General features: G+C 34.2%; 1 protein-coding gene across 1 annotated transcript; it reads left to right on the forward strand.

The window, feature by feature from the left end:
* The first annotated feature begins 498 nt into the window (after nucleotides 1-498).
* LOC115970982 (replication protein A 70 kDa DNA-binding subunit A-like) lies at nucleotides 499-4,440 on the forward strand. The gene is made up of 2 exons (XM_031090634.1): nucleotides 499-895; nucleotides 1,758-4,440. The coding sequence occupies exons 1-2, from the start codon at nucleotides 591-593 to the stop codon at nucleotides 4,096-4,098; spliced, it is 2,646 nt and encodes an 881-aa protein (XP_030946494.1). The 5' UTR covers nucleotides 499-590; the 3' UTR covers nucleotides 4,099-4,440.
* Nucleotides 4,441-13,370: the final 8,930 nt, after the last annotated feature.

Consider the following 13,370-nt stretch of genomic DNA (forward strand, 5'->3'; position numbering starts at 1 on the left):
AAGGGAGCAGTTTCCCTCTCAATATCATTTATTTTTATACATATATGTAATTTTAGGATAGATTACATGTCATCCCACATGTCATTCTATGATATAATTTTCTTTTGTTTAATTTCATATGTACATGCATATTACATTCTTTTTTTTTAAAGCCAAATGTCAAGTATTTTAGTTGTTCTTTAAACAATGACTTTTAAGATTAAATTTGAAACTAGGTATCATCCTTTTTTTTTTTTTTTTTTTTTTTTAAAAGGTATCGTCCTTTTGAATATGTATTATAGGGTGCCAACACTTTTCCACATGTAACTTAACTTTTGAAACTTGATTTTTGGTTTGAGATGTTATTTTAATTTCTAGTGTCCACATGAACACTTTTTTTCGGCAATTGAATCTGTTCGCTCTCCCTCCCAAATCGAAAAGACAAAGCAGGGACAGTTTCGGAATTTAACAAAACAAAACCCCTTTTCCCCAAAATGCCCATAGTAAGGGAGCGGTTTCCCTCTCAATATCAAATCCTTTGCGATTTCTCTCTGTCATTCTAGGGTTCTCTTCTCTCTCTCTCTCAAAATCTCAATCTCTCGACAGTACAAATGGCGATGAATCTGACGGAAGGAGCGATAATGAAGATGTGCAGAGGGGAACTGAAGGCGGAGGATGAAGGGGTGAAGCCAATACTACAAGTGATAGAAGTGATGCAAGTGGTGACCAAAGCCCAACAACAGCCCACCAACAGTAGCAGTACTGAGCGGTATAGGGTTGTTCTCTCCGACGGGACCCACCAGCAACAGGGCATGTTAGCCACTCAGAAAAACCATTTCGTCAAGGATGGCAAGTTGCAGAAAGGCTCCATTGTTCGCTTGACCCACTTCGTCTGTAACGAAGTCCAAAGACGCATGTCAGTCACTCAATCCCTTTCCTTTTCCTTATTCCTTATGTGGGTTTTGTTTTGCTTTTGTTTTTTCGTTTTCAATAGTCGATATATGATTTTAGGCCTAAGGCGACAAGGGCTTTTTTAGATGCAAAATTGCGAATCAAAACTTGGGTAATTAGAATTTAAACAAATCTGTTTGTGTTTAATTGATTATTTTAGTGTAAAGTTTGTGTTCAACTTGTCTTGTTACATAGGTAATATTTACTTGTAGGGAAGTAGGTAATATATTCAAAGATATTTTGCTGATTTAACAAGAATATTTGTTTAGATATCAATCTGAACAGTGACCAAGCACTATAGTTTTATAATAGTTCCCTTCAGGGAAGTAACAATGCAGTAATGTGTATGTAGAGATAAGAAAGGAGAAGAGGGTGGGGGTACTTTTACTGTCTTAGACTTCCAAAGACTGTTTCATCATACTGAGGTTTCATTATCATAGGGTGATGTGAAAAAGAGGAGGACGGGTTTCATTTCCCAAATCTTTGCAAGGTAAACTCATGGGTGCCAAGGAAGTTTTTTCCATCCATGCATAATTTTTTTTTTTAATGGGCAGCCAATAGTCTTATAGCTCAACTAGTTGGCACTTCTAATTGGTGTCTTCAACAGAGACATCCAATGTCAAATCCCCCTCCCTCAAATTGAGTTTTATAAATAAAATAATAATGCCTTGGGGGTGTGTGAGTTGTATTTACCTATGAAAAAGTAATAATTTAATGAGTTTTTCTTCTGTGTCATTATACATTATCTATTATTTACATTCAATTTCACAGCTCCATGACTATTATTGTTTTGGTGCTGACATGTTGATTCTTTTGACTGCAAGCAGGATTATTATCATTGTTGATTTGGATTTGATAATTGAGAAAAGTGATCTCATTGGAGAACCTGTACCAGTGGCAAAACCTGTGGTTGTACAATCCCCAGCTGGCCAACCAGGGACAGGAACTGGGAATCCCCAATCATTTCCTGGAACTTCACCTGTTGGTGGTCTGGTTAATAAACCCAATGCAGCTGGAGCATCTATGGAGCCTCCTAGAATAAATCAATCATATGGCAGTGCTTATTCTCATAATTCTGACTCAGGTAGATATGCTGCACCAAATGTGCCTGCTGCTTACCCTAAGATAGAGTCTAGTGCTGGATATCCTGGATCAGTGTCGTTAGGTGGTTCATATGGTGAGCAGAGTTTCCGCAACCCTAGATCAGAAGCTTCGCGGCCACCTCTAAATTCCTCTGCCCGCCAACCTCAACCTGTGTATCAACAACCATCTTCAATGTACACTAACAGAGGACCAATAGCTAGAAATGAAGCTCCCCCTAGGATAATTCCCATTGCTGCTCTGAATCCATACCAGGGTAGGTGGACAATTAAGGCTAGAGTTACAGCAAAAGGAGAACTTAAGCACTACAATAACCCCCGCGGTGATGGTAAAGTATTCAGTTTTGATCTTCTTGATTCTGACGGTGGAGAAATTCGGGTAACTTGCTTTAATGCTGTGGCTGATCAATTCTTCAACCAGATTGAAGTTGGAAAGGTTTATCTGATTTCCAAGGGAAGCTTAAGACCTGCTCAAAAAGCTTATAACCACCTCCCAAATGACCAGGAAATTTTCTTAGAGAGCACGTCAATGGTACAGCCTTGCTCTGACGATGACAGCTCAATTCCACAGCAGCAGTTTCACTTCCGTCATATAAGTGATATTGAAGGCATGGACAACAACAGCATTATGGACATTATTGGTATTGTAACTTTTATCGGTCCCCCTGCTTCAATAATGAGAAAAAATGGTACTGAAACTCAGCGGAGAATCCTACACTTGAAGGATATGTCTGGCCGAAGTGTTGAATTAACTCTGTGGGGAAACTTTTGCAATGCAGAAGGACAGAGTCTGCAAAATATGTGTGATTCAGGGCTTTTCCCTGTTCTAGCTGTGAAAGCAGGTAGAGTAAATGACTTCAATGGGAAGTCATTGGGTACTATCTCTTCCAGTCAACTATTTATTGAGCCAAATTATCCAGAAGCTCACAGCCTGAGAAGATGGTTTGATGAGGAAGGAAGGAACATCCCATCTGTCTCAATTTCCAGGGAAGTTAGTGTGGGTAGGACAGATATTCGAAAGACTATATCGCAAATTAAGGACGAGAGGCTAGGAACATCCGAGAAGCCAGATTGGATCACTGTCAGTGCAACCATTGCATTCATAAAGGTTGACAGTTTCTGCTACACAGCGTGTCCTATCATGATTGGTGATCGACAATGCAACAAAAAGGTTTCAAATAATGGGGATGGGAAATGGCGGTGTGATAGGTGTGATCAGTCAGTTGAGGAATGTGACTACAGGTATATACTCCAGTGCCAGATACAAGACCATACTGGCATAACATGGGTAACCGTATTTCAGGAATGTGGTGAGGAGATCATGGGTATTCCTGCAAAACAATTGTATTTTCTGAAGTATGAAGAGCAAGATGATGATAAATTTGGAGAAATCCTTCGTAAGGTTCTTTTTACTAAATATATATTCAAGTTGAAAGTAAAGGAGGAGACATTTAGTGATGAACAACGTGTAAAGTCAACAGTGGTCAAGGCAGATAAGGTGAATTTTTCATCTGAATCCAGATTTCTTTTGGATTTGATGGAAAAGCTGAAAGCAGGGAATTATAGTTCTATTGCTTCAAAGGCTGAAAGTATCACTCCTAACCCTGGATTGAATAATACTTCAGTTGGGAATATTGGATATAGGCAACCAACGCCACCAGTGGTGAACTATACTGGGAACAGTATCAATTCTGGTAAAGAGTTTAGTGCACCATTACATCAAGTTGGTCAGTATGGAAATCAGTATAATAGTTATGCCATGGCTGCAACTGGCACTCCTGGTTCATATCTACAATGTAACAGTTGTGGGGGTGCTGGTCATAGCTCTGCAAATTGTCCTAGTATTATGAATGGTCCTGGACAGTCCATGGGAGGGGGCTATGCTAGTAGAGTTTCTTCTGGGCCAAGTGTTGGTGGAAGCTCTGGTGAATGCTTTAAATGCCATCAACCTGGGCATTGGGCAAGAGATTGTCCGGGGTTGAGCACTGTTCCTCCAGCTTATGGCAGCAGTGGCGTTACGCCTGGGAGATATGGGGGTGTTTCAAAGCAACAATTTGGTGGCTATTGAAGTTAGCTGGAAAATTGAGATAATAGACGTTTGTACAGAATGGTGCATGTTCTCATATGATGTTTGATAGCAGACTTAGCAATTTTGATGCTCTCTTGGGATTTGGACTGATGAGTTGTTTTCCTTACAGAAAAGAGCTGCAACCATGGTTGCTATCTTAGGTGTCCATTGGAACCGAGAAATTTTAGGTCACATTGTAAGCATAAGTATGGGTTCCACCATTAAGGTTGTATTTTTTGGTGGTGAAAACCAGCGGGCAAGGTATGGGATGCATTTTTCTTTCTCGTGTAATATATTTTATTTGTGGGTTTCTAAGTACTTAAAAAGACTTAAATTTGAAAAAGTTTTGCTTCATTTCCATTTTTGTATTCATGTTTATGCTGGTAAAAAAAACTTGATAAGATTGTCTGCCATTAAAGAGTGATAGGATGGGGAGAAATGAGCAGAGGTGGAAAGGTTACACTTTCTGTCTGTTTGTTTTCTAATAAGTAAACAGATTACTCTATTCTACTCTCCCTCTCTCTCCTCTCAATCCAAATAGGACTTAAAAGAATATTTGGAGGGGTAATCTAATGCTCTGCAGGCTGCAGCCCTTTATTTTTAATTTCCTTCAAACTAGGAGAAGTTGGAGGAGATGATTGATGCCCTTTGATGAATTTTTCTGTACCTTTTATTTTTACTCCATATATACAAATTAGAAGGGGTATTTATACTTTTTCTTTTTTCTTTAAAAGTTTTAAAACCATCATGTACGCACAAAAAATCTGTGATATATAGCATCTATTATTTATTATTTATTCTTTTTTCTATTATGAAGACTTATGCACATTTGATCCCTTCAATTTGAAATTTAGAAATTAAAGATCTATTGAGTCTAAACATTCACATTCGAGGATGTAAAATTAGTCTTTTTTTACATCCTCAAACACTACTTTATTTATTTTACCAACTCATTTAACAATACACTCAACATCTTAGTTTTTATTTTTACATATAACCCAATCAAATAATATAAAAAATTATTTCTCTCTTCTCTTCCATCTCTTCTCTTTCCTCGCTTCCTCTTTGTCTCTCTCTCTCTCCAATAATATATTTCTTTTATGTTTAAAACCCATAAATAGTAGGTTGTATATTTGAGAACTCACTATTCATGGTTGCTAAAAAAAATAGCAATACATACCAACACCCCCCCCCCCCCCCCCCCCCTTCCAAAAAAAAAAAATGCCAACGCTCAGTTCACAACTGAGTCCCCTCAGGAACAATGGCGTGTGTTATAGCGGTCCAAATGTATGATATTTTTACTAATGAGACTTGTCCGGACTTTGTTCAAAACAGTGTTTGGGACTTAGAACTTTGTACACTATAATGTGTAAGGGGTACACTATTCTGTCTTCTACTTTAATAACTTTACCTCCCTTTTTATTACTAACTCTCTTATTTTTTATGTTGTTTTTACAGTTTTTTTTTTGCTGAATATGTTGTTTTTACAGTTGTTTTAGTTAATTGTTTTCAAACGTATGTCTAGACTAAGGTTTTACTTTTATTTTTCCTTATTAATTTTATTAGACTTTTGATTGAAATTGGATATGTGATAATAGTGAAGGTTGAGTTTCAGATCGGACGAAAATGGGTGCCTAACCTGTCCCTATCCTTATTACCCAAGTTTGAACCCGGAAATTTAGGTTAGAACTAAGCCCAAGTCAATAAGTGGCGGCTCAATTCTCTTGGTTTTGGTCCACGAGGCTTGGAGCTTATTCACAAACCCATGTTTAGGACGAGCCTACGACAATGCTAGATTCGAGAAAATTGGATAAGGCACTCATAGACTGGGACATAGCTAGTCATTGCCTTGGGGGGCAATTCCAAGCTCCCTTTTTTCTTTTCTTTTTTTTTTTTTTAATTTTTTAATACTTGTACACATAGGTATTATATTTTAGTGATTTAGTTCAATAAAATTACATCAGACCACCCCTTAAAAATATCATTGATCCTTAAAGGCCATAAAAAAAAAATTCATAGATCTAAAATTTAAAACAAAATTAACAAGTCCAAAAATAATTAGCTCAACAACAAAAATTACTAATAACAAAACAAACAAAATTTAAGTCTAATAAACTAATTTTTATTCAAAACAAACAATCCGGCTCTTTAAAAAATTTTAAACCAAAAAAATTTTACTCTTACCCAATAACAAACACGCACATAAAAAAGTACCATCAAGTTCCCTTTTCATAAGTAATTGCATTGTAATGTATAAATAATGATTTTGTATCTTTGTCTTCATTCTTAGTCTTTATTGATGGTTTGTTAATACTAATTAAATGGATGCTTATTTTCATAATAATTTTTTTTCTTTGTTTATACTTCCACTCTCCTTAACTTCAAATCTTGATTTTGTCCTTGCTCACATAAGACATTTACCATGTTCTTTCATCGATTGATTATATAAAGCATTAGCATCGAAGGGTGTAAAAAATCCCAGTTGCTATTTTAGCAACCAAGACACTAAAATAGAGCATTATTCGGGTATGGGCATTTTGATTTTTTTAGCATTTGTGAATAGTAAGTTTGTATATATACATCCTATTGTTTATGGGTTGTAAAAATAAAAATTAATATTTTAATGAAGTGAGAGAGGAAAAGAGGAAAGAAAGAGATAAGAGATAAGAGAGAAGAGAGAATTGATTTGTTTATATTATTTGTTGTTATAACGACACACATTTATTGCTTATTTAATGCTAAGCAAGTTTTATTGGATGAAATAATGGTATGCAAGTTTGTGATGCATTTACCGGCTAACTTGATGACAAATTAAATGGCAAATGCCTCAGTCAGCACGCAGTCGGCAATTGATGTACCTAAAAATGATTGACTGATTAGCCATACACACTACTTTTTATTTTTCTCAAATCATCACATGGGGGGCATTTGCAAATGCACATGCAATGTTATTACGACCATGTGCTAATGCGTCTACTCAATAGTGACAGCGTAACAGATTAATTTGCTTGTAACGTTCGTTGTCGTTGGGTCACTCTCACTCTTCCTTTTATTTTGCCTCAACGTCTTCTCTTTTCTTCTCTTCTCTTCTCTTCCCTGTAAACTAAATTGCATATCATGAATCTTAGCGTGGCCTTTGTTGAAAATCCCACATAGTACCTACTTCGATTTTCAGAGGTAATGAATTACATAAACGTAGTAACTTAGACTAATAGATACTGTTTCTTTTTAGTAAACTATTGAAGTAGCTTAGGACGTGCAAGGTGGTAATGTTTAATTTAATTGAGATTTGAGATTGGGGAGAGAATTATGTGCAAAAATAAAACTTGGTGTATATAGTATAGTACACATGAGTAATTAAAGTAACAAAAGTAGGTGGTCAAAATTAAGATTACCATAGATGGAGATTTACCTATGACAACTCTTACCACACGATATGCGACTTAATGGTAGAAGTCCTTATCCCAACACCTAAAGAGAAGCGGTTCGAATGATAATCCCAACAAGGGTCATGAGGTACACATAGTATTACCTATTACTGTCACGCGGTGTATATAGTACAGTACACATCACATGAGTAATTAAAGTAACAAAAGTAGGTGGTCCAAATTAAAGATTACCATAGATGAGGCCACATTAGAAGCCCTTTTTTTATTCAGCAAAAAAAAAATAAAAACAACGTGGGACAACTCTTTGGATTAGTTGAAGATTGCGAGGGTAAGCGAATAAAGAAGAGGTTATACTATCAATTTGGGTACTGCAACTGTTAAGGTGGCGGAACTATATGTGGATTTCTTACTATCAACTATATATATACATATATATATATATATATATATAAATGGTGGCGGCTTTTGTTTTATTTTATTTTATTTTTTTAATATTTTTTATTATGTACTGTAGCAGTAGGACCTCTTAGACAAGCATCCATGTCACGTCTACGGTGAGGCTAATGACTAATACCGATATTTGGGTAAGGATAAATTGAAATCTATTAGAAATTTGTGGATCAAACTAGCTGTGACCATACTTGCATTAAAAAAATATAGATATTTATTATAAATTAATTAAGAATAAAAAAGGAAATTTATAATTTATCCCCTTGTTGCTTTGGCTATATCTCAATTTAGTCTACAAACTTTTAATTATTATATATTTATTTAATTCCCTAAGGTTTGGAATAAAATAAACTCGTTAGGTATCATCCAAAGTACTCTTAATGATTTTATTCAATCCAAACTTTAGGAGTTAAAATGTAACATTTGAAAAAAAAAAACTTGTGAAACAAAATTGTTATTAGACAAAAGAAACCCATATAGTTTCATGGGGGTTTCTTTTAATGCATGATGACATTGGCTTTTAAAAAAATAAATTAATAATAAATTATCTTGTTTGGCAAAAGACATTAATAATGTTAGTAGTATGGGAGACCAAAACCTACCTGGTTTATTAATCTACTAGGGTTGCCGAAATTAGATCCCTCTCTCTCTCTCTCACACACAGAAATTAAATTAATGTCAGATCTAAATGGATCTAAATGGTATCTTTGATTCCGTCAAATGTTTAAATATCGAATGGAGTATTGATAACTACTCCCTCCGTCCCACTTTGTTTGTCCTGTTTGAAAAGTCAAACTTTTTAAGGGAACATCATTTATTGTATTGTTTACCTTTTAAAAATGTATAAGTTTCCAAAACTACCATTAAATAAATTTATCAAAAAATTAAATTAATAAATTAATAGGGGTATAATAGAAACATTAGTAAATTAATAACTTTTATTTTTAGAAACAGGACAATATTTTGGGACATCCCAAAATGGAATAGAGGACAAACAAAGTGGGACGGAGGTGGTTTTCTTCTCAAAAAGAAAAAATAGAAAAAGAAAAAGAGAAAGAGAAAGAGAAAATAGAGTAGTATTGATATTTTTGTAATAGGTAGAGGTAGAACAACTAATAAGAATTGTTAGTGGGCTTCAAGTCGGTGGCACCGTACTTGTTCCATCTCATGTTTAGAGATCTATCTTTCTCATGTCTTTTTCTATAGAATGTTTTGGAATCTATCTATGTGTATCATCTTTTTATAACAAGTGGGTTCTATATATAATTGTGAAGGTTATAATCCAACTTGCAGCGGCAAACATTGACTCGATCTTTAGCAGTTAGCTAGGCTTACACACATTTACTGTGTGGCAAAAGGCATGTTTTGCTAACATGTGGGCAGACTTATTACCTTGCCGACGAAGATGGGTGATCTCAACTCTGGTATAACTCTTTTGTTTTTTGAGAAACCAGACCAGGAGGCCTTGTATTATTGAACATGGCCGGCTCTAGGTGCAATCTAGGGGTTCAAATGAACCCCTTCAGCTGGGCCAAAATATGTAAATATATATATATATATATTTTTTTTTTTTTATTTGACCCTCCTAAAATAAATTTTGAACTCCCTAGACCTAAATTTTTTTTAAGCCTAGCTTAAATGAATTTGAATATGATCATCTTGACAATACCAATAACAAACCAATTTGATCTAAAATATGGGGGGGAAAATAGTAAGCCTAACAACAAAAGTATAAATTTGTTCATCTTAAATCTTAAAAAAATCATTTAGATCTTAACAAATTTGAAATAAACTAATACATAAAAGTTTATTATATTTAGATCTCACTTGGAGTTCACTTAACAACAATAATTCATATGTTGATTGTATTTAAAAATAATAAATGATTTCCAAGATTTAATCTTAGCAACAATAATTATTATCTTCATCATATTTATAAACAATATGCAATAAACTAGTTTATCTTATATGAGAAATGCTATGTTCATAATATGCTCATAATAAAGCCTAAGTAGTAGATTGTTACTAGCTGTTACTAATGAGAAAAAATGTATTTTCAGTAGTGAGTTTAAATTAGAATTAATAACCACTTATAACATAAAATTTGTTGGAAAAATATTGTGAAAATATTGTAGATGTAACACTTCTTATCTCTTATTCTCTTGGTAGTACATACCATGAAAAATTTTGTAATAAAGAAATCACGTAGACCGCTAGATTTACTTTTTTTTTTTTTTTTTTTTTACCCAAAATGCATCTTCTTACTAACCTCCTAAAAATATATACCGGAGCAGCCACTGTTATTGAAACTAAAAAAGAAAGCAATTACAAAGAGTCACGTGTGACTAGGAGAGCTATATCATCAGGTACAGAATTCTGCCAAACCTGAAGCTCAGAACCAGACTTAGAAGATCTAGCTAAAAAATGGGCAACTGAATTGCCAAGACATTTTACATGGAAAAAACTGCAAAAAGAGAATACACCAGATAACTGAAGAATATCACTAATCACGTGTCCATTCTCTAGGTAGGAAGAATCAGAAGCTAGGATAGCTTTTATAATAGTCTCTGCATCGCCCTAAAAAAATGTAGTCCAAAACACCTTCGTCCTTGGCAAAAAACATAACTCTATGACATGCCAGGGCCTCCATGGTTGCAACTGAGATAGGTTTTTTTTATTCTTTGAGCTAGAGCACCAAGGACCTTACCAAAAGCATCACAAATTACTGCACCCAGACCAGCTGCTCCTTTTGTCGAGAAACATGCTCCATCAAAATTGATTTTGTAATGGGGCGAGATTGGAGGAATCCATGATGAGAATGCAAATTGTCATAGTTTTCTCCCTTAATGTTTAATCTTTTATATTTATTTGGTGCCTGAATGTACTAATTATTCTTATATTTTGATTTAGGATGCAAATGGAGGCATTAAGTGCAAAATGTAGTTAATTGGGCGATTCTGGACGGCTTTGACATCGTTTCGTAATCTGGGCATAACTCTCTCATCCGAGCTCTGATTGAGATGATTCAAGATGCTATGGAACTCTAAGACAAAGCTCTACAACTTTCATGTTTTGAGTTTTGAGAGATACTGACTGCATCAAGGTCGAAACCGTGCTTGAAGTTGCTGCACCTGCACTGCTGACGTTCTAGAATGTTCTTTTGCCTAAAATTCTAATACGCAGATCTAATGCGATTTATTTTCGGAAGTTTTCAGATCTGGTGCATGAAATTTCCAGCTGAAAACACCACTTTCCTAGTTATATTAGGACTTTGTTTTATTTTTAATATTTTTCTATAATTAGTCAGATTTGAATATTATTATTTAGAATATTTTTAGGAAATTTTTTAAGTTTGGGAAAGGGGGAATTAACGTGTAAAAGAGGGGAGGAGAAATCAGATTGGACACACACGCCTCTCTCTCCCCTCTTCTCTAATTTATCCTTCGAGTTTTCATCATGGCCCTACTTGGCTAAACTTTTATACTTGGTCGAAGGAAACTGAAGCCTCGGAATCAATAAAACTATGAGATCTAATTTGTTTTTATTGTTCAATTTATGCTTTGAATATCAAATGTTCTTCTGTGCCTATTTTCATAATTGTCTCGTTTAATTACTAGGAGGCCTACTAGTTTATTATTCGTTGCAATTTACTGCTAGGTTGGATATCAAATCCGTAATTGTTTGATCTCTCTAATTTGTGAAGCAACCAAGATCTAATGATTTGCTGCGTTAGAAATTGTTAGATCTTAGGAAGAATACTCGACTAAATTAAATACAACCGTTTTTGCTTGTGTTGTTTAGTTTCATCGATCTCTCTAATTCTTAAGGCTGCTATTAGATTAAACTTTTAGCGCTTGTCTTGGGTTGTTTAGTAGTTAGGGTTTATTAGATCGCTTATTTTCTAATTAACTGCGACTAAGGAGAAATAGGAAAATAGTTCCAACGATGAATATTTAAAGTGTGAATTGATATATACTTACATCGATGATCAGTTGTAAAATTCCAGTGGTAAATGTTGACTTAGACCAAGATTTGTTCTTTTGATTGAATTCAGTACTTTAATTTGTATTATTCCTTAGTTGTTTTTTTCTTAAAATTGTTTTTATTATACTCAAACCCCCCCCCCTCTCCCTCCTTATTCACGTAGCATAAAACTAAGCTAGATACTCTTTGTGGGAATGATCCTTACTCGCATTATTACATATATTTTTAGGAGTATAGGTTTTATTTACTTTTGATTCATAAACTCATCTTTTATACATTATTTTAAATTGCAAAAATTTGAATTTAAATAATTGGTTGATTATACATGCCTATTGATCTTTGATCACCTTAAAATTTTGCAAGCATGGATAACATACAAAGATAATGTAATCCAACGATATATTTGTCAAAATTCATATTCAGTTAAAAAAATATTGAATGGTATAACGCTTAGAATTACACTAGATATAACTTAAACCCTATATATATATATGAGATGGGTTCAAGTTACACCTGGTGTAACTTTATAAGAATTACACCTTTTTATAGCCATTGATTTTCAAAATATCTAACGGCTAAAAAGAAAACATCATTATGTATATTATTAATAAATACTTACCTAATTAATACATTCTTATCATCTCTCTCCTTATTAATTACACTCACAAATCTACTAACTTTTAGTGGGAGAGAGAAAACAAACAGCAAATATGGCAAGACCGTGTATATTGCTCCAATCTACCACCACCTTATCTCTCAACTTGTGACTCATTTTCTCATTTTGTTAATTAGGAACAAAATTTTCATATTCTCTTAACTGTTTTGTTTCTTGGCTTTGTGCTCACCGACAATTGACTCAGGAATTTGATAGAGGTAAATTATTTAGCTTGATTACAAGAATAAATATTAGAGAGCAAAAACTAAGAGCAAACGCCATCCAATTTTTCATTTCAATTATTAAATTGCTAAAATTTTTATTAAGAGGAAAAAAAAGGGAATGAAGGAATGATAAGAATCAAATCAGCAGCACTCCAAGCAAGCAAAGTGATTGACTTTCAGTTTCATCTCTTTGTTATTCCATCTCCAGGCCAAAGTCCATTTACTCTGTCTCTTCAATCTTGCTCCTCGTTGAAGACCACCTTAATGGTGTTTGGAGAGTGAAATTTATATATTAAAAAAATCAAAATTTTTAATATGAATATGAGCAAAACTTCTCTACCCAAATTACTTTTCCTCTGGTACTACTTCAACTTCTATTCTACCCTTTTATCTTTTATATTTCGCTAATCCATTTCTATGTCCTTAACTGTGTCAAAAACCAAAAACAATATAAAGAGAAAAGATTACATAAATACGTATGAGAGAGAGAGAGGGAGGAAGAGGGAGAGAAATAAGTAAACCTTTTTTGGGTTAAGAGATAAGTATGGAATATCATAAATAAGGAATAAT

Source organism: Quercus lobata, chromosome 12 (assembly GCF_001633185.2).
Source record: "Quercus lobata isolate SW786 chromosome 12, ValleyOak3.0 Primary Assembly, whole genome shotgun sequence".
NCBI lineage: Eukaryota > Viridiplantae > Streptophyta > Magnoliopsida > Fagales > Fagaceae > Quercus > Quercus lobata.

Coding starts and splice junctions, on each gene's coding strand:
- LOC115970982 (XM_031090634.1), top strand. CDS start 591: ATGGCGATGAATCTGACGGAAGGAGCGATAATGAAGATGTGCAGAGGG. Junction 896..1,757: donor AACGAAGTCCAAAGACGCAT/GTCAGTCACTCA, acceptor GACTGCAAGCAG/GATTATTATCATTGTTGATT.